The sequence below is a fragment of the Notolabrus celidotus genome, chromosome 5 (assembly GCF_009762535.1).
Source record: "Notolabrus celidotus isolate fNotCel1 chromosome 5, fNotCel1.pri, whole genome shotgun sequence".
In the NCBI taxonomy this organism is placed as follows: domain Eukaryota; kingdom Metazoa; phylum Chordata; class Actinopteri; order Labriformes; family Labridae; genus Notolabrus; species Notolabrus celidotus.
The window spans coordinates 10,174,419-10,195,764 of NC_048276.1; the positions used below are offsets into that span (position 1 = coordinate 10,174,419).

A 21,346-nucleotide genomic window follows, 5' to 3' on the forward strand; every position below is an offset into this window, starting at 1 on the left:
GCTTTTTGAGAGCACATGCAGTGTCCAAACATCAGCATAAGCTAAGCTAGCATAGTTGTCTGCATGACTGAAGTTAAAACTGAGTGATCAAACAGTACCAGGAGACAAAAGCAAAACACGACCAGCTATGGAATGAACTCTCTTAGATCTAATAGTTAGATGTGGATCATTATTACTTGCATGGAGGTGGTTTGACTCTGAAAAGACGGCAATGTATTAATTTACAATATCGGCAGTAATTAAATATTTGTCTAACCAACTTGTCTGAATGTAAGAATATGCACAGAAATAGTCAGAATTGAGCACAATTTGTATAACTGGCTAAACACAGGATCTGCCAAATTGGTTTTCTGTGTGTGGCTAATGTCAGCAGCCTTTGGTCCTCATTGAAGGTTAACATCTACAGTCACACATCACTCAGGTTGATTGGTTATATGCCACTTATCAGACACAGCCTACATAGACTAGACTACATACAACTTTATTCTTATTTTCATGTTGAATATCCTGCCAAACCACGCCAAGCTACACTATGCCATCTGTCATCTGGGCTGATTACATCTGGGTAGTAGAGCGTTATAGCATTATAGCCGTAGTGGCTGTTTACTGGAGCTGCAGACCCAGATAATGGCAGGTGGCTGCACAACAATTTAGACACAACATATTTCTATAATAGAAATATTAATAATTTATTTAACCTACTGTTAAAAGCTTTGTTTTCTTGGCAATGCCTAAGACGCATCTATAAATCTAACCAACCATTACGTTTTTGTAGTGTATGACACAAGTTTCTCCCTCCACTTCTGTTTCCCTCTTCATCCTCTTCAGAGGAACATGAACCTTATAGAAGGAGAATGTTCATTAATTAGCAGAGAGAGTTCTTTTTCCTTTCAGGCTTTCTGTGTCTCTTTGGGTGATTATTGCTTCTCCCAGTGGCCCACTACAGAGAAAAGCACTTCCTGTAAGGCCAACGGAACATAGCCAGAACATAATGTTCCTTTAATTTACCATATGAAGTTAGCAGGTATTCAGAGAAACCTCTGGTGGTTGTGAGGTGAAGGTTTCCTCGGGATAATGTGCTTTCTCATTAAGGTCAGATGCAATAATTATTTCTTCAACTTGGCACCTGACTGTCTTTAATTTGAGCCTTGTGCGTTTATACACCAGTGTGTTCTTCACTCAGGAGGAGGATGAATTCAGAGTTTAGCTTCCCTTTTTTTTGGAATGGTTTTGGATGAAAGAAAGGGAACATCTACATGTTTTTGAAAGTCATTTACTCTCCATAAAGCTGGTCTCTTTGACACTTTTTACTAATGTCAGATTAAAAGATTTGTCAGATCTGCTTTTTGGACTCGACAAGAACTGCGACTGGAGATGTTGTTTCTGTCCTCACTGAAAAAAGCTCTCTGTTTATGTCTGCTATTACCTGAGCTTCAGCCCAGACAGCTCTGACTGCTATCTGGCATCAGGGTTTCCCAGGGTCCAGATAAGCACGCAGATAAGCCCAAATCAATGCTGGTTTCTCTCACTGTTTTGAAGCAGATATCATGAGATCTTTGCATTCAATTAGCTGCAGTGTGGATGATATTTAATCCATATGTCATTAGGTTTATTCACACCTTTAAGGGAGTGTGAAGACAAATTTCCAGGCAGATTTTTTAACACCACAAAGGGTCACTTAGAATCAAACAAAAACATGAACTTCTTTACATCTCTCTCTGTCATTTATACATCTTGAAAGACGTGTTTGTTTCCAAAGATGAAGCTAACATTGATTCCATGTTTAATACCTGTCTCCTGAGAAGTAGGTGTTTGTTTTTAATTAGCAGTTCATGTAATATAGGACATGTTTCTTTGAAAAATGTCTATTCTTTGGGTAATGATTGACACTGTTACATTTGCACATTTATTCTTCCTAAAAATGTGTTTCCTCCACTAATTGCTTTACTCTCTTACAGTAATAATAAGGTGTGAATTGTTATCTGGACACAGTCAGCCTGACTTGTCATATATGACACTTATCGAGAGTTTATTTGTGTGTGGAAAGATTAGAGGAAGAAAACTTCCTGCTCTGACTTTCTTTTCACATTTAAAACTGGCTAAATAAATAAACATGAATGCAAAGCGCGACGCGTGTTTATTCTTATGCATGCATGGGAGTGGAGGTGTGCGTGAGTGCACTTGAAGTGTTCATCATCCTGACAGGATCAGGGTGTGTTCAATGTGAAAAGCCATCTGATTGTGGGCGACCATGCTGGGAATAAATGACAATTGTGACATATTGGTGTGGGATCTCGGGGAATAGAGAAGATTATATTACCAGCAGAGCCACTGGAGCAGTCCATCACCCATTCGCATGCAGTTAACGGACACCCTATGCTAAGTGTGTGCGGGTATGTGTATTTCTGTGTGAGCAAAACAGACAGATGGAGCAGACAGCCTGCATGTAAGGACATAAGCTTTGTGTGTGTGTATGTGTGTGTGTGTGGCGCAGAATCCAATATTCTTATTTCTTAGTCTCTTTGTCCCTCAGATCCCCTCAGTCCCCTCCCAGTAATGATATATTTCTATCTCAGTTACACACCGTAACCCAGGGAGACCTCTGCCAATATCAGCACATGTAGCACTTGTTTACACACCACTGAACCAGAGGGAGCTGTGTGCGAACCAAGCAAAGGCAGAGATGAAATGAATATTTATTTCGAGTAAGGGTGGGGATGTTCGCTGTCGGACGGGTATTATCATACTCTCTGACCTAAACTGTGGAGGTTATTGCTTCATCATGTTACCAGACAACTCTATTCCAAGGGGGCTTAAGGGAAAAAACAGAGATTTAATTCAAATTCGCTAGCGGTCACATCCCTATTCTGTTGTCAAACTTGTTAGTCAAGGACAAGGAACTGTTACTGCGGCTCTTCCTGGCTCAGTTTTAGGTAGGTCGTTGTCTGCTGACTTTTCAGCACGCTATCACTCAAGTCTGCCCGTTTAAAAGTGACTGAACCACCTTTTGAAAAAGTGCTGCCTATTTCTTCATTTATGAGTAATTGTCCTTGACGACTGTGAGCGAGAACAGAATAAGGCCGCCGTCATTATTCCAAGGTTTGCTCTGGAAAGTGCTATTGAAGGAAAAGTGAATAGGCAATAGCTGCTGGAGCTGATTTCAAAGATGTTCAAGTGGATGAGACTGCGACCGACATTTTGAAAGCATTAAAAAAGAAGAAGAATGAAGTTGAGGAATTTGAAGAAGTTTTCAGGCTGTGAGAAAATACATTTTCAGTCATTGCAGTCGTGCCAGACAGCCTTTGCATGCGACTTAAATAGCCTGAGTTGGGGCTACATTTATACGATCACGCTCCCAGGGGCGCGGTGGATCAATGGCCATTAAAGATGTAATTTCAAGATGGCTCTTGCAAGTCACACTGCCATGAATAAAAGATGCCTGGGTCACAAACACAAAAAAGCATATTAGCCCTCTTTATTCTGTGTACATGTGCAGCACAGAACAAAAACTTACTGATGCTCTCATGTTGTGTTCAAGCAGAGAAATAAGAGGTGTGGAAATCCATGTGTTAGATTTGTATATCATGGAAGTGGGCTGAAACCAGGTCTGCTGTGATGTTTTTAATCTTTGCTGCATCTTTCAAAGTTTTGAAAACTCTCTGATCACTAAGACACTGGAATAAAGAGGAAACATTTGGATACATCCACCACCTTTACTCTCTTTTACCTTTTTTAAAACATGCCTAGACTTGATTAAATATGCCAAAGTGGAGGTGAACCTCACTTAGCCTCTGTCTCTGGCATCGTAAGAGTTTTTGATCAGGTTAACAGACTTAGACTTGTGGCGAAAGTAGAGGAGATGAGATCGCTACACCCACTGTCTACTGCCATTAAGAGCAACATCCTGGAGGTGGAGCACCTGTCCGGTTTTAAATGCCAAGGCCAGAGCTCTTCTTGTAATGGCAGGTTGAAAAACAGCATCCTCATGGACTCACAGGAGACACTTCTTAGCCGTGAAAGCTCCAGGAGTTTCATGTCAGAGAGGACAGTATGACAGGGGGTCTGCCAGGCACAGATAAAAACTCTCCTCACGATTAACGCTGCTCTCCGGTCTTAGTCACCTGTAATAAGTGCAGAGTAGACCCAAGTGGTGAGACAGGTTAGACGAGGGAGTGGGTGCTCACAGGCTGCTAAGAGACCCAGCTAGCCCTCTGAACACTGATATAATAAGTGAGGAGATTGTGTAGGGGACAATCTTAACGTCTTAAACCTGGTTTATACTTCTGCGACGACCCTACGTAGCAGTGCCGTACGCAGACATGAGCACTAGCAGCAATACTCCAAAACGTTTGAGGGCAGTGTGGTCTCTCTGACAGTCGGGGCGCCTGTTTACAGCCCTACTACGTTTTCTGCTTGCTTTCTCACAGCCATCCCTACATATCATGTTAATATAGAGCTGATACATGTTGCTGTTAATCATATGGCAATGATTACAGGGAAGAATAGAGAGGAGACGTCAGAGGAGATAAAACGCATGGCCAATGAATGGCCGATGGACAGCCATTCTGGAATTGCTGTAAATGCAGTAAATGCAATGCCATCGGGGGGACCAATCACAGGGCTCCCGGTCTGTGTTGATTCAACGCTAGGTGACATTTTGAAGGAGGTGCACGTCGGCTACTTGGATAGGCCTGTGCGTAGGTATGGGGCTACGTTGAGGCTACAGCGTAGGTTATAAGATAAGATAAGATAAGATACTCCTTTATTTATCCCACAATGGGGAAATTTATGGAGTTACAGCAGCAAACAAGGTGCACAGTGCAAGAATTCCAACAAGAATATATATAGAAATAAATGTCCATCAGAGACGACAGCTTGGCCATAATTCTCCTGTCAGCCACCACCTCCACAGGGTCCAGGACTGAGCTAGCCTTCTTCACCAGTCAGTCTTCCTCTCCTGTATCCTGTCCGCCCACAGCAGGTGAAATCAGGCTTAAGTGGAACTGCAATGTTGTGTTAGCATCCCTATTCTAACTCAATGTGGTGCAGCTCATTGGACAAGCAAGAAAAAGATCTCATCAACCAATCATTTTATATTATGAACAGGTCTTTTGCATAACTCTTGCAAAATTAGTCTAAGCCAGTGGTTCCCAAACTTTTCAGCAAATGACCCAAAATACGCGCCAGAGACCGCTGACCTCCACAGTGGGTTGAGGTGGTTAACTAATACAAATCCTTACAAACACATAAGAACAAAATAGATCAAATCATCATGTTATTACTCTTAATATTTAAGCTAATGATACAATTTAACTACTAATTATACACAAAACACTTTGTATATTGTTTTCCATTAATGGATAAAATATGCAATTTCAAATCATTTAAATGTTTCCATTTTTAGGAAAGCATCTCACGACCCCTCCATCACTGTCAGGCGACCCCCACTTTGGGAACCACTGCTCTGAGACACCCAACATTAATTGACCAGTGAGCATGCATTTTGCTACAGTGGCAAGGAAAAACTTGCGGCAGGCAGAATCCTCAACAGAACCAGATTCATTGGTAGACAGCCATCTGCCTGGACCGTCCAGTGCCATATGAAGCCCATTTTAATTAGTATCAGCCACAACACCCACTGTGTTTTCAACTGTTCTTGCCCAAGCAATTTCAAATCTCAGATGAGATGCAGTTCAGGTAATGTTGAGTCAGCCCCCACACCCCCAAGGATGCCAGAATGAATCTGCTCTGGTGCTCCTGTAGATGATTCCTCTGCCAACCCTCTTTGTCTTTCTCCTCTGTCCCTTTCATTTTCCTTTCTTGTGTTGTCCCTTATCTTGTGTGAAATGGCACAAAAGGGTCCGATTCCTACATTTTTACACCCGTCGTTTCCATTTCTAATCCTACAAGGCTCACTGTTAGCTCACAGCGGTGATACAGCGCTCTGAGCGTTCCACCCACAGTACAGTGTGCTTTAGTCGCGGCCAAACACAGCCAGACTTTCTGTCAGAGAGAGGTAACGCAGGTGGTTCGACTGCATATGAGGAAAATAAACAGTTTACATGCACCTGATGACTTGGATGTTTTAAGAACAAGCTGAAGAAAAACAATCAAAACATAATCATTTGTTATTTTTTGTCTTCTACTAACAATTTAACAATGAACGCAAGTAGGAAGCAACATGCAAAACAGAAACCTGAAAGCATTAAAATTGTGCTGCTCTTTTTGCATCTCGGTGTCAGTGTTATCAAAACAAAGTGTTCCAAAACATGCTGAACTGTTCACTTAAAAATGTCTATTTCAAACTAAAGAATTATAACAATTCCATGCCTCTTATGTTCTGTAAGTCACAAATAAAGAAATTATGTGAGAATGCAATTCAGGCTTGTTTTGATGAGTGTTATTATAATACGAATCTAGGCCACAATCAACTGAAGTGCTGCACTACACCTTGTTCAGAGAAGGACTGAAAGCATCTATTGTTTCTTTTGAGTTCTTTGTGAGATGAACTTCCCTTCCACCTGGCTAAACTTTTTCAGCCATAAAAATGTCTCCTGAGAAAGATGATGCTGCCAGAGCCTTGTTTTTTTTCCATCCCCTCCCTCAGTCATGAAGTCATAAACACATGAGAGAAAAATAGTTGAGATCAGACTCAGACAAATGCATGACCAGATTTTGTTTTCCTCTCAGGGGCTTCTGTAATTTTTTCTATTTTTAGACTGAGAGAAATCTGTGGAGGAGAGCCAAGAGAAAATGTGAGAGGGCAGTTTTAGACAAAACACACAGGGCTGCTGCTGCTGGCTGCAGATTTCATAACAACTGACCCATGAGCCTGCTGGAGATTTATCTTTAGTCGGCTTGCCAGTTTGAATGACGATTTTCTTTAGAGAATTCAAGCTCAAGCTAAACTCTAATGATTGCTGGCCCATGAGATGCTAATTACGCGAGTAACAATAATCAGCTTATCCTTGATACAGGCCATTCATTTGATCTCAAAATGTAAGCTACTGGACGCTGCTAGTTGCAGTTTTAAATAACTCAGTAGCCTAACCAAACCCAACTTTTTTTTTTTGACCAGATCAAAAAACAAAGCTGTGTGTGTGCGGTGTGTGTCTGTGGTAAGAGCCCAGCTAGATTTTTGATTGACAAGCCTGAGTTTAATGGCAGCTCCATGTCAGCTGCTCTTTTCAGCTGCACTTAAAATGTGATAAGATATTTATAGCCCAATTATAACCTTCTCCCACCCACACACATGCATATACACACACTTGAGCATACACACATCGGAGCAGAAGCCATTAGAGAGAATGCAGACTGACGCATTTGAACAGCAAGGCATAGCTTGCTGTTAAACAACTGTAATTATGTCTCAAAGTGGATCTAAGAAGACTTTAGACAAAGTGATGATGTGAATTCACCTAAACTTTAAGGAAGGGTGCAAGTGTAAGTTGAGCTTTTATCCTGGATCACACAGGGGTTATATGAGTCCTTGCATATTACCATGAAAGTGAGTGTAAAGTGTGTAGAATGACTTTCTCAATCTCTTTTGTTAATGTACCGACAACATGTCAATCAGGAATCTCTTAGAAATAAAGTGAATTTATTTTTTTCTGAGAAAAAACCTGCAATAATAAATGAAAGAGCTTAAGTACAGGCAGAACATTCAGTGAGCTGCTACAGGGCCATTGCTTAGTGCTTTTCACGTTGATTGAAGTGCGTCAGTTCTGATCTTGAACAACCACCTCACAAGAACAATCAACCACAGGACGCAGGATGATTCACTCAGTTTATTCAGATGAAGCAACAACAATATAAGAAGAAGAATAAAGGCTTTAAACGAAGAGCTTCTTTCCAAACGAGGCTTGAATAATTAAAAGCAATGGCTGTCATGCCGTCTTTCAAAGAACGTACCATAATCTAACAGAAGGGATCTCATGTCTTATCTCAAGTCAAGGAAGTGTTTGGTCTGTCAAGTGAAATGCAGAAAAACTGAGAAAAGGACCAAGTTTCACCAAAAAAAGTATTCATATAAGCTTATTTCTATTTATATGCTTATTATTTAGTGCATGCGGAATATAAACAATAATTAAATGCACATATCTAGAGAAGAAAAGAAAAATATAGAGCAATAAAAGGAGAATACAAACTATAACACAACAACAAACCATAAATGAAAAGCGACTGATCGTTCATACACACTTGAAATTTTAAATAGAGATACACAGATTGGAAAAATTGGGGCCAATATAATATAATAACGATAGTAATATTTATTTATAGAGCACTTTTCAAAACCTGCATTCAAAAGGTGCTTAACAATGCATCAAAGGACAGGTGCAAAATCATGAACATTTTTAGGGACCATACAATTAGAGCATGTACCATTACTACTAAAATAAAACAAGAAAACATAAGAATACAAATAAACACAGGGCCCTGTGTAAGACTCTTTTCATCAAATAAAATCAGGAAATTTACTTATTAAGAACTGACTTAAACAATAGCGCATAATCAGCCAACCTAATTATTATTATTATTTTTTTTTCAAAGATCGGTTTATTTTTACTTTTACACATGACAAACAAAAGATCAATGCAAACAATTCTAGTAAGTGATTTTTTGTATAAGAAACACAATATGTAAATTAATGAAAAACAAGCAAATAATATGTGATAATAATTTAGAATTAAAGATTAATAAATACTTAAGCAGGAAAATAAAGAATAGTGAAACAATAATACGATGAATAAATGAATATCAAAAAATGAATAATTGGAAAAGGTAAAAGAGCAATAAGTATAAAAATACAAATATATATCCATATATATATATATATATATATACATACATATATATACAAACATATAGATACATACATGCACATACATACACATGAAAATAGCCAACCTAATTTCTAATATCCTTCTGTTCATTATCTGTACTGCTTATACCACTCAGGGTTGCAAGGTGGCTGGAGCCAGACTCAGCTGACAGTAGGCGAGCGAGGCGAGGGATTCCCTTGACAGTTCACCAGCCTGTCACAGGGCTGACGTGTAGAGACGACTAACCGCCATTCACGCACACACTCACACCTACGGGCAATTTAGAATGACCAAATAACCTCACAAGCATGATCCAATGCTAATGAGTTTTGCTTTACTTCCGTGCGATTATTCATATCTGCCTTTCAAATGAGCTTTGGTATTAGGTGTATTGAGCTAAACAGTATTCCCTCTTTTGAGGTATCTCTTAAAATGACACAGGAACCTGTCTCATAAGCTGCATGTTGCTCTTTCTCAGACATGGAGCAATACTGCTACAGGCTGAGAATAATTAAAACGTGTTTCATATGGCACTGGATGGTCAGGCAGGGGGCCGTCTACCAATGAATCTGGTTCTGCTTGGGGATTCTGCATGCAGAGTTATGGAATGAGCTTCCTCTCCACATAAGACAAGCCTCCTCACTGTCCATTTCTAAAACTTGTTTAAAATCCCATTTTTATTCCTTGGCTTTCAACCCCGCATGAGACTCTGCACCCATTTTAGTCTTTTATGTTTGTTTTTTAAAATGTATTGTTTCTATTGTTTTATTGTTTTATTATCCTGTGTTTTAATTGTTAAATGTCTGCGTTGTTTGTCTATTTATGTACAGCAGTCTGTTTCGGCTGTTGTCATTTTTAAAGTGCTTTATAAATAAAGTTGAGTTGAGAGTTGAGAAAGTTTTTCATTGCCACTGTAGCAACACTGCTGACATCTACCTTCACATTTGACCATGAAAACAAAACACAATTTGTCCAAAAGGGGATTTCTGCTCAATAAAAAAAGTCATCTCTTAGTCAGCAGTTAGGTACACTAGTGTGCCAGCGTTTGATTGATGTGATAAAGATCTAATGAGATACAGGTAAACATTGGCGACTGACATGGTTGCATGGGCTGATGTGTGCCAACAGGGCAAATATCAGCCAAAACCAATGTTTGACTGATACATTAGTGCATGCCTGTGATTAAGCTAATAGAGATTTCATCTGAAAGTGTCAGCTGAACTGATTTTTTAAATGTTTTATTAATACTACTGCCCAACATTCAAATGTTAACAAGAGAAAGGGGGAAAAGTTACAGAAGGAGAGAGAGAGAGAGAGAGAGAGAGAGAGAGAGAGGAGAGAGAGAGAGAGAGAGAGAGGAGAGAGAGAGAGAGAGAGAGAGAGAGAGAGAGAGAGAGAGAGAGAGAGAGAGAGAGAGAGAGAGAGAGAGAGAGAGAGAGAGAGAGAGAGAGAGAGAGAGACAGACAGAAGTTTAACTGACACCGAGACAAAGATGAAGGAAGAAGCAGTCTATGAGGACGTGGAATAACTAATAAAAATAGGAGGGGAACATTTGCAACTCCTAAAGCACGCCATGATATTAGATATTCAATATGCTCTCTCCAGTCCTCCACTCCTTTTCCCTTTTCCCTTTGTCTCCCGCAATTTCTTTCTTGTGAAGAAAACCCGGCCATTTTCCCTGTCTCCTGTTGTCGAGATGGATGTTGCTAACGCTGCAGACCTGTCAGTCATTCATCTCTAGGGGAGGCGGGCTCATTGCCTCGGCTGGGGGAAGTGACTGAGCAGAATGGTTGATTGGCAGGATGGAGAGGGAGAGGAGACAGTGGGGTGAAATACTTGGAAAGTGGAGCAGATGAGCGCAGAGGAGAGGGGGGATATGGAGCGTAAACAGTCTCTTTAGGAGGAACAAACAAAGGCAGGCAACATGAGAGAGGAAGAGAGAGAGAGAGAGAGAGAGTGTGCATACGCTGATGTTTTATTTTTTTTCTGTGGTGAGAAAATAAAATGGGACCTGAATGCAGAGATAAGCCTGGACAGCTTAATTCAATGTAATAGTTATCCTCTTCCCCTTTAAAGGAAAACTTCTGGAAGTGTGGGTGATCAAGCTTTGTCTTATTTAAAACACTGACACAAACACGCCCCCCGAATACTTGTTGAACAGATGTGATTACATGAAGATACACAACACCTGCCCCAGAGGTGGAGATGTATGATAATGACATTGTGAAACAGCATGTAGATAAAAGCAAATCTAGCAGAGGTGAGTTGCAACCATTGGCTGAAATGGAAGTGTGTGGTCTGGAAGAGGATGGGTACTTATTACATAATGCTTACTTTGCAGTTTCTGGATTTATGAGGACATTCGAATCAAATGAGTAGGCTGAGGCTTCTTCTGTTCTTCTGAAATTGGCAGACATCATCATATCTCATCTGCTTTCTGAACACAGACACAGTTTTTAAATTATTCAGGTGTGAATTTGTGCAAGGGTCGTAAAGAGGATTTTGAAGTTCCTGAAGTTTTCCTCCAATTTTATGAATAAGAGGCTGGGGGGGGGGGGGGGGGGGAAACAAGCAGGGGGGATTTGAACAGTAAGAATCAATAAGTGGGGTTTTAGAGTTACATATTTTGGGGACATTTTCGCCTTTATTGGTAGGACAGCTGAAGAGAGACAGGAAATGTAGGGAGTAGAGAGTGGAAGAAGACATGCAGCAAATGGACAAGGCCGGCAGTCCAACCAGCGACCACTTTAGAAATGAGGACTATGGCCTCTGTATATGGACCACGCTTAGACCACTAGGCCACCAGCGCCCTATAAATGGGGCTTTAGAAACACAGGAAGTATCACAGGTTTAGTCAATCTCTCAAAACCAAGGAGACCCAATTTATCCATATCAAAATGCTAATTTTTTACAGAAGATATATGCATGTTTACAACCTGAAAAACTGAAATCAATGAGTGACGTCAATGAGACTTTGTACATGTTTCCAACACAGATTCCAATACCCAGACTTCAATATTTGACCTTTCAGGGGCCTAATTGGTTATGCTATCTGATCTGTGCATTAGCCAGCTACTCACCAATACCTGAAATCCTATTTTAGACAGCATTGCAGATCAATACCAGCACTGGTATCGAAACAACTCTTGTCAGAAAGGTCTATTTAGCACATTACTACTCTTGGGTTTGATGTCTTTCTACGAGCTATCCCAAGGGTGCAAATATAATGGTCAAAGATTGGTGTCATGAGGTCTAATCATAAAACTCCCCTCAAACACAATTGGCCTGTATCACTCGGGGAGGCAAACGAGGCACAAAGCAGAATAATGTGATCAAGGAGTGAGCCAGATTTTTGGGACATCATGTAGATAATTTGCAGAAGCTGGATTATCCAATGCGCTGGCACCAGTCGGGTTGTTGATGTGAAAAGAGAGGTAGATCAGCTGTTTTGTTGGTTATACAAAGCAGGTGTTGCAGGGAGAGCTCTGAGAACAGGTTGTGCAGATGGAGAGAACTGTGCATAATAATACTTTGCAACAAAGCTGATTGAAGTCAGTGCCAAACATTGGTTTTTGTCCCAATGAGGCTGGAAACAGTTGTCAGGTAGGAGGTAGAGGCAGACATGGGAGTGAAATGAGATAAGGAGGGATAGAACATAAGGCTAGAAGTTTAAAAAATAGCTCTGCAGTGGAAATATACACATTGCATTCAAAGACTCCTGATGTTTAGTGCAGGCAGGCGGGTTTTTTAGAGCTATGACCAGAAGTGGATGTGTTCTGTAGAAAGTTGTTCGTACTTTCTACTTTCATAAACCTGTTTTCAATTCAAAAGTCGTGCAAGAGTGATGGTATGTAGACTGGCACCAGAATACCAAAGCACTACAATGAAAATATGACCAGTTCAAAGATACAGGGAACTTTCAGTACTTGGTGGATTGCATAACAACCCTCGCCTATATGAATAAAATAACCTGCTGGACTTGTAAACAAGGGCTTACCTGAAATGTTGAACACAGGGGCATCACATTGGTGTGTGGCCATCCCGCCTTACAAGATAAATGTGCAGCATCTGTGACAGTATGCAACTCTCTCCAAAGGTGCCAAAGAGGTGAACGCAAGTGGGAAGACATTCACGGTACGGAGCTCTCTGCAGCTGCACGTGGACAGAAATGATGATGGAGTGGCCTACACCTGCAAAGTGGACCATGTGGCTCTCTCACAGACACCACAGCAGGCCACTGAAGTACTGGAGGTCCACTGTGAGTGTACACACACAACGACATGCACACACTCACAGACACATACACGTGGTTTGTACACGTGAACATGAGGAGGGGAAGATGAATATTTAGAAGGAGTTTCTAAATCAGTTCTGGAAAATGGCGGCAGAATCCCCTGAGCTGGCATTCAGCTAAATAAGATTTTTTTGTTTTGTTTTGTTTTCATTTTATGTTTAACAATTGTACATCAGTTAATTCACAGAAATTAAATCACGAAGGCACTCTCTGATGCATGAGTCTCTGAGTCTGAAAAAACACCAACTAATGGCATACATCTTTTTGTGAAGGAGTCTGGCTCTTGGTGCTGAAATCAGTTTGTTTGTTCTAAGGTCTTCACGACCTTGCCTTGACTAAAACATAAAAAGAGAGCTCCTTGGAGATTATCTCAGAATTTGATGTCTGAATGTATCTTTATTCAAAGAACACCTTTAAACTAAGTTCCAGGAAGCACACACATCCTTACATTTTTCTTACCTTAGTTGTATTACGATCAATGAAATCTCAGTTTGATGAATCATTCATGTCTTTGCCTTTTTACAATTTCATTTTCAAGACTGAAGCAAGACAAACATGGGATCCTTTATGAATGTAAATGTACTGAATATAAGGTACCTGTACTGAAATCTTTTAATCTGCCCTAGACGCTCCACGTGTACAGATCATCGCCCCCCTCAGTGTCCCTCAGGAGGGTCAGTACTTAAAGCTGGAGTGCGTCTCTAAAGGAAACCCCTCGTAAGTCTAATTCAGTATCAGTTCATGTCAGCCTTTTAAATAATACTTCAGACAGGAACATGCAGTATACCTTGTTTCTCTTTCAAATCCTTTTCTCCTCCCAGGCCGGATCCTGTGATGTGGACAAAAGACGGCACTGAACTTCCTGACCTTGACAGGATTATTGTAGAGGGGAGAGAGCTCACCTTTACTTCACTCAACAAGACAGACAATGGCACCTACCGCTGCGAAGCAACCAACCACCTAGGGACCAGCAGTGCTGACTATGTACTCTACGTCTATGGTGAGTACTGAGAAAAAGGCTAATGTGTGGGAGACCATGTTTCTTCTAATCATGGTTAAAGATAAGGGAACAAAAACTAAGCTTCCACAGCTACCCATTGGCACCACTGACGAATGAAGGCAGAGGTATGTCCAGACTTCACTGACTTATGCAAGGGTTGTGAGGTATGTGTGAACACATTTGATGAATAGCAGTGCTTTAGCATTTCTTCCTCTGCTTTCATTTCCAGTGACATTAAGGTACCATGTAAAATTGCTGTGTATATGTTTTTGATTTGGCGGACAGCACAGCAGTGGCAACATATCTAATATTTTTTGCTACATCTTTGAGGGGTTAAAAAAAAGAATATGTGTTTTGAAAATTCCCAAAAACATTCATATATAAAATCAAACGTGCTTCTATGAAACACCAAATAAGTTATAGACTGCCAGATATGTTGTTTTGAACCATGCCTGAGTGAATATCCAATCATAGTTGTTGGGTGTGAGTTTGCATCTCTGGCCAATCAGATTCAGGGGCCAGCTGCCCCCTGGAGACCCCCCTAGATGAAAGGCATGTTAAAGGAAAGCAAGGCTGCAGTAGGACACTATTGACATGATGCCATAAATATATACAAGAGAATATTAATCTATTCTTTAGCACAAAGAAGGATTATAATGCCTCCAGATCAATGCTAAGAGTGATCAGTGGTAGCGTCTATCACAGGGAGAATAAGGGCCTCAGGTGACACAAATGCCACCAACGCCTTTCCTTAAATACATCTGCGCCCCAGATCCTACACACACACGCACAGACACACACTCACACACTGCAGAGAAGAAATGTGTGAGGGAGGCAGAATTTAGTGCTGCGTTGTCAGGAATATCACCAGGAAGGACAAGTAATTCCTCGCAAAGCCAGAGGAGGTGGAGGATAAAAGGGACTCAGTGTGAGGGAAAACAGATAGTTTCTCCAATGCCATTTGTCTCTTGGCATTAAGTAATAATGCTTTAGAAATGAGCAGTGACACATCTCTTTCCCTTCTCTTTGAGGAATAAAGTTAGTGTATGATGAGGGATGAAAAGGCAGGTAGTTTTCTGGCCAGAGAGACCATAAGACTGAAGGCAAGAGAGAATTTCCCTAAGTGGATCAATAAAATATGACTTTATTATTATTACATTCACCCAGGGGTTCCATTTTCTCTCCTTCTTTAAAAAGCAGACATAATCTGATGAAAAACGTCAGAGAGTAAACCTCTCGGGTGCCGATGGCTGTGCTTTGGCAGAGCTGCAGTGATTTCTAGTATGTTCTTGACTGTCCTTGCCGGGTCTCCAGTAATAACCAGATGAAGAGCCGATGGAGGATGCAACCAAGGTTACTATCAATAGTTTGTGAAGTGCCTTCTGCTGGTCGAAGTGGAGGCCACAGCAACATGTAAAAAGCTCTAGAGTGAAGGACGAGAAGAAATCACTGCAAATGCTATATGAGATAATGGAAGGCACAATCAAGGACAGATATAACAAAGAAGATAGATGAAATTACTTGATGACATTTGTCACCTCACTTTAATGTATCCTGATGCTGTACAGCACCTTTTATGAGTCTACACACTCCACAACAGCAATGTATGTGTTTATGCATGTATGTATGTATATGTCTGTTTATATATGCACCCAATATCATTAGATACGGCACAAACACAAGCTGCACTCATTCAGTCATAACTGCTATAAACACATGCAGAAAGTATTATACCTTATGGCACAGATCCACTTGTGTCTTTACTGACCACACTGAGTGAGGTGGATAGTTTGTAATTACAAAACAAAAATAGTGCATTAAAGATATATATTGACTCTCAGACGGATCGTTACTTTTGTCCCATTGATCTCAAGGATTGTGAAGTGCTTTAATTGATCAACCTATCAAAATAAGCCCATAAACGTCATATTAATTAAATTTCATCTTCTAAATGAAACTTAGCCTGTTTTAATATCCAACCCTTATTCTTGAGTGAAATAATTTGTGTCAAACGAAGGTAAGGACAAGCTATAAACTCAATGTTGTGTAACCTAACTTTGACGTCTCCTGACTAGCAATAATTAATTTTGAATTATTCATCTGAAACTATTGTAATGGTTCCAAGGCAGAGGTAAAGATGGGAAGTTGCTTTATTTTTTTATGTATCTTGAATTAATTGTTTTAGGAACGCTCCAAGTGATGTGAAAACAACATTTACAGTTCTGTTTGAAAAGATTAAATCACGTTATTGGCCTGAATATAAGACAACCCTCATTCTAAGAACCCAACCCCCCACCTATACTTTTTTTTTGATGACTAAAGGCTGATTTATACTTCTGCGTTGAATCAACGGCGTACCCTATGCCGGGGGTCCACGTAGCTCCCGTACCTACGCCGAGGCCTACGCACGTAGCTGACGTGCACCTCCTCCAAAATGTAACTCTACGTAGAGCTGACACGGACCGCAAGCTCTGGGATTGGTCCGCTCGGCGGCTTTGTCTTTCCCGCATTTACAACACTTCCGGGATCCAGGACATCGGCCGCACATCGGCCGTGTATTTCATCTCCTCCTCTCTATTCTTCATGTAATCATGTCTGTATGATAAACAGCAACATGTATCAGCTGTAGATTAACATAACACGCTCTGAAACTCTGTGGAAAAGTAAAGAGAGATCGTAGCGGGACCGGAAGCAGGCGGCCGGCTATCAGAGAGACCGCACTGCCCTCAGGCGTTTCGGCGGAGAATTGCTGCGCGACACAGACACACCGACCTTTAAGGCTGATTTACATGAAGAATAGAGAGGAGGAGATGAAATACACGGCCGATGTGCGGCCGATGTCTTGGATCCCGGAAGTGCTGTAAATGCGGGAAAGACAAAGCCGCCGAGCAGACCAATCACAGAGCTTGCGGTCCGCGTCGGCTCTACGTGGAGTTACATTTTGGAGGAGGTGCACGTCAGCTACGTGCGTAGGCCTCGGCGTAGGTAGGGGAGCTACGCGGACCCCCGGCGTTGGGTACGTCGTTGATTCAACACAGAAGTATAAATCAGCCTTAACTTTTAGCAAAAGACCAAATGGTTTTTGCCAATAATGATAAAACAAATACATTGGGGGTCTTTTAAATTACATTATCATATTGAAATGGAGTGAAATGTGATCACCCGTGTAGATAAAGCACTTATAGTGTCTGTATTTCAAAACCATAAACATCAAAAAACCTGCAGTCTATTGAATGGATGACAGGTCTGCTTATTTTCAGTAACATACCCAAAAGTGCTTTTTAAGACAATCTTTTTTTGGCAGGATATCGTAAGACATTACACTCTGGGACTCCATATTTCTTAGCTGTCTGACAGATGTTAAATGTTTCTGCTGCATTGAAAACCACTTTCTTTCTTTTGTTATTTATATAGCGCCAAATCCCAACAAATGCTATGTCAGGACTCTTTACAAACTGTACTCTGTTCTATTATTAACAAAGACCCAACATCAAGACAGGATAAGATCCAGTCCCATCTTATAGACAGGACTCAGTCTGATCTCATCTTAATCCACCATGAGCAGAGCACTTTGCAGCATTTAGCAAGTTACAGCAGCTAGGGAAAACTTCCTTTAACAGGCAGAAACCTCCAGCAGAACCAGACTCATGTTAGACAGCCATCTGCCCTGACTGAGTTGGGGTTGGAAAGAGGGATAGATGTAAATTAACTTGTCCTACTTTTTATGCTATTGTGTTCATTGTGCCTTCCCACCTCTCATCCCCCCCTGCCCTGTAGTAGTGAGTCACAGCTGGGGGTACCCTAGCTTTAAAGATGAATGACACTACCCGTTGCTGTAACAAATATTGACATTTAATTACCAAAACCACAAAGGGGAAAAAACCTTGTCTTATATTTAGGTCAATACGGTAACTAATAACTGATGTCATGGCTGCCATACTCGCATTCAAAGCCACAGTTGAAGAAACATTTCTCAGCATATTGATTCTGATTACCATTTTGAAAGATAACTCAATCATCTTCTATTTAAATGATTTATTGTTTCACTCTCACAGCTTTATCAGAGCCATTTAGAAAGTACACTCTGAGGTTTTCATCCCACAGTCCTCAGATAACGCACCTCCTCACCTAATTGCCCCTTATTCCCTGCTCTAGGTGCACAGGAAAGTTCCTTCAAATGCCAGCTGGATGTAACAACAAGAATAACCAATGATCTAAATGACAGTGATGTTATTAAACTGACAAATCCTGCACCACAAAAAAGGCAATTGGGTATGGGAGGGTCAAAGAGTCCCATCCAAATTCATTACTTGTTCTTTTGAAATGGCAACCAGTCTGTTCCCACCCTTCATTAGTGATTAGCACACCTTTTAGCCTTTTACAATTGCGGCCATAATTCTTGGAAAATACCTTTTTAATGGCTCTCCTCAGACGGTGCAACGTCTTCTCTCTTTCCTCTTTCCTGAAGACATGTACTTAGCTGCTTAGTAATTCACGCTGAGGCTGAAATGTCACAGAGACACGCAGCACGGCATGGCTGGCTCTAAGAAGGAGTACCAGAGCCAATTAAAAGCCTCTAGCTCAGTGTAAAAAGCAGGGTGACTTAACATAAAAACCAAGGTGGTAGTGCTACCTCATTAACTTTGTCACACAATGTTTCATTCTCATTTTCCCCGTGTCTTTAACATGTGACAGTGAGAAACACTGCCTTGAATGAAACATTTTCACCATTTTACTGTAGTGGGATGTTAAAAATGGTGGCTTTTGTTTCCTGAAATCCCCCTCACAAACATGAATAACGGACACATATAATTTGTCAAAGTTCTTTCCTCATCTGGTTTAATCCAACTTCCATCCGTATTTTTATATTCAGAGGTTCCCAGTGGGAGAACGCTTTGTAGACTTTGCAGATTGGAGGTTAATCCTCTTCTCTTACCTCAGAAATGATCCTCACATCAAGAGACGGAACATTTTAAATCATGTCAGGGAAATATAGTGAAAAGGGATTGTAATATGATGTGAAGAAGTCAGCGTACAACATTTTTCACTCATTACAATTTAAATACATTAAATCCATTTAATTTTAGCCCTCACTGGAGGCCAACCTATATGGAAAAAGTCAATATGGACTTCTGTCTTTTCCTTGATGAACATGTATTATTTATGTATCACAGCCCTCATGCTCTACAGAGTTGATGCTCAAAGATTTTAATACAAAGTATGTATGAGACATTCAGGGGTTTAAACAATTTGTCTCTTCCAATATGACTTGTGAACACTGACCTAAAGAGTCATTCATTTCAGCAGCGATAAATCAGCAGTAACCCAATTTGCAGGGATGGGCACCATTCAAAGCTCCTGTGAGGAGTTTGGAATTGGCTGTGGAACATGCTCATATTAATATTGATGCCTCTTTATGGCCTACAAAAGCAAATGAGGCGACCAGCATACAGACTGACTAATTCTATATAGTTCTTTTCAATGTTTGAATCTGCATGATTACTGCCTAAACAGCCTTTTTATTCACCTTTTCCGATACATTCAACTGTTGAGAGAAAGCAAGAAAAAAACAAACAGTTACACATGCATAGGACAAATTGGTAAAGAGATAAGAGGTACTTTAAGGTTCATGAATTCATTTAAATATTTCATTTCTGATACAACTTCTCAAATGAATTCATGAAAAATCCATCCTTGACCCAAAAGAGATTCTGCAATGCTTGAATTAATGCATACTGTGTCGTGCATCACTTTGTATCAACAGCAATCATTATTAACAACTTTGTGTTTATGCTTTGAATTGTGTCATAATTTCCCCTTTTTGTTAACCATCACTGTACTATGTTTGGACTAGTTTGTGTTAATTTTTTCAAAGTATCTAACTGCCCCCCCTGTGAATTTATTTGTATTGTTTTTGTGTGTGTGTGTGTGTGTGTGTGTGTGTCTGTTTGTCTGTCCCCTCCACCAGACGCCCCCACAACCCCGCCTCCATCCACCACTCCCCCCCTACATCCCATCCCTCCAGATCCTACCGCTCTATTAGGCACCCACGCCTCAGACCCCACAGTCACTGGCAACAGAGGTACAGTACCAACCCACGCATCTCCACAGCCCCCTCAGCATGCTTCTGTATATTCCCTCTGACTTCCCTCTGCCCTATTGCTTCCCTCTTGGCTCAAGCTCCAGTGTTCCTGTCTCATGTAGTTTCACACAGAGACACTTGAAAAAAAACCAAGGACACGTTTTTTCCTGGGACAAAATTCTTCCCTGTCTTCTGACACTATCTTTGGTCAAGCTTTCATTTACCTTGTTCTCCCTTAAAATATAAGCATAAACTGATTTTCTTTCCAATGGACAATAACATGTATGCACATTAAGGACATTATTTAGATTCCCAGAGTCTCTTGGACAATCTAGGTCATTTCATTCAAAAGGAGTCTCGCTGTTCAAACACTCTGTCCACTGTCCCCTTGGCATTTCAAAGACTTCAGTACTTCTGTGCTTTGAAACCTCAAAGAAGCAAATGTCATGTCCAACTGAAAATGTCTGCTCACTGGAGACGTCCCATCGTGACTTCTAATGCTGTGTTAAATCTGAGAATTCTGACTTGAAAAGCTTCTTTTCAGAGACTTGACATTGGTGTTTGGTATTCTTTGAGAATCTATTGCTGAAGAGTTTAACTACTGTTGCGAAATCCTTTTAGCATTATAATATTAAATACCCATAATGGTGTCATCTCTAGAGCGGAAGTTAGGGTGACATCAAATGCTGATGTCACCCTAACATATCTGCAGAGGCTGATAGCATGATAAGAGTTAAAGTCATGGATTTAACTTAAAAAATTCTGTTAATAAACTGTCTTCTGATGCACATGCCATCAAGCCATAGGAACTTATTTGGACGCCAGCACTTCAGTGGTAATGTTAAGGTATCATAATAATCTGAGACATCTTCAAATCTTCGTCTTAGGCAATAGAGAAGACTCGGTATTTGAGTCGGTCATTTCATAGGGTATTACTCTAGAATGTACCCAGAAGGTCACTGTTTCTGTTATGGCAGCAACCCAAGAACCCACTGTTGTGCCCCAGAAAGATGCTCTCAACAGGGTAGAAGTACTGCTGACTTTAATGAGAGTGTTGCTGGGTGATAAAAGGATCAGTTTAAGGAACATGAGAAACCTACGAACACAATAGAGGCAGAAGACTTGCGTGGAAGGAAAGTGTTACCCTT

At 40.7% G+C, this 21,346-nt stretch overlaps 1 protein-coding gene across 1 annotated transcript in view; it reads left to right on the forward strand.

Moving 5' to 3' along the window:
* cadm2a (cell adhesion molecule 2a) overlaps positions 1-21,346 on the forward strand; it is a 282,932-nt gene that overhangs the window by 239,735 nt on the left and 21,851 nt on the right. Inside the window, exons 5-8 of the mRNA XM_034684257.1 lie at positions 12,919-13,080; positions 13,743-13,833; positions 13,938-14,116; positions 20,085-20,198. Of these exons, the coding sequence (XP_034540148.1) occupies positions 12,919-13,080; positions 13,743-13,833; positions 13,938-14,116; positions 20,085-20,198 (546 nt within the window). The remainder of the gene's footprint in view (positions 1-12,918; positions 13,081-13,742; positions 13,834-13,937; positions 14,117-20,084; positions 20,199-21,346) is intronic.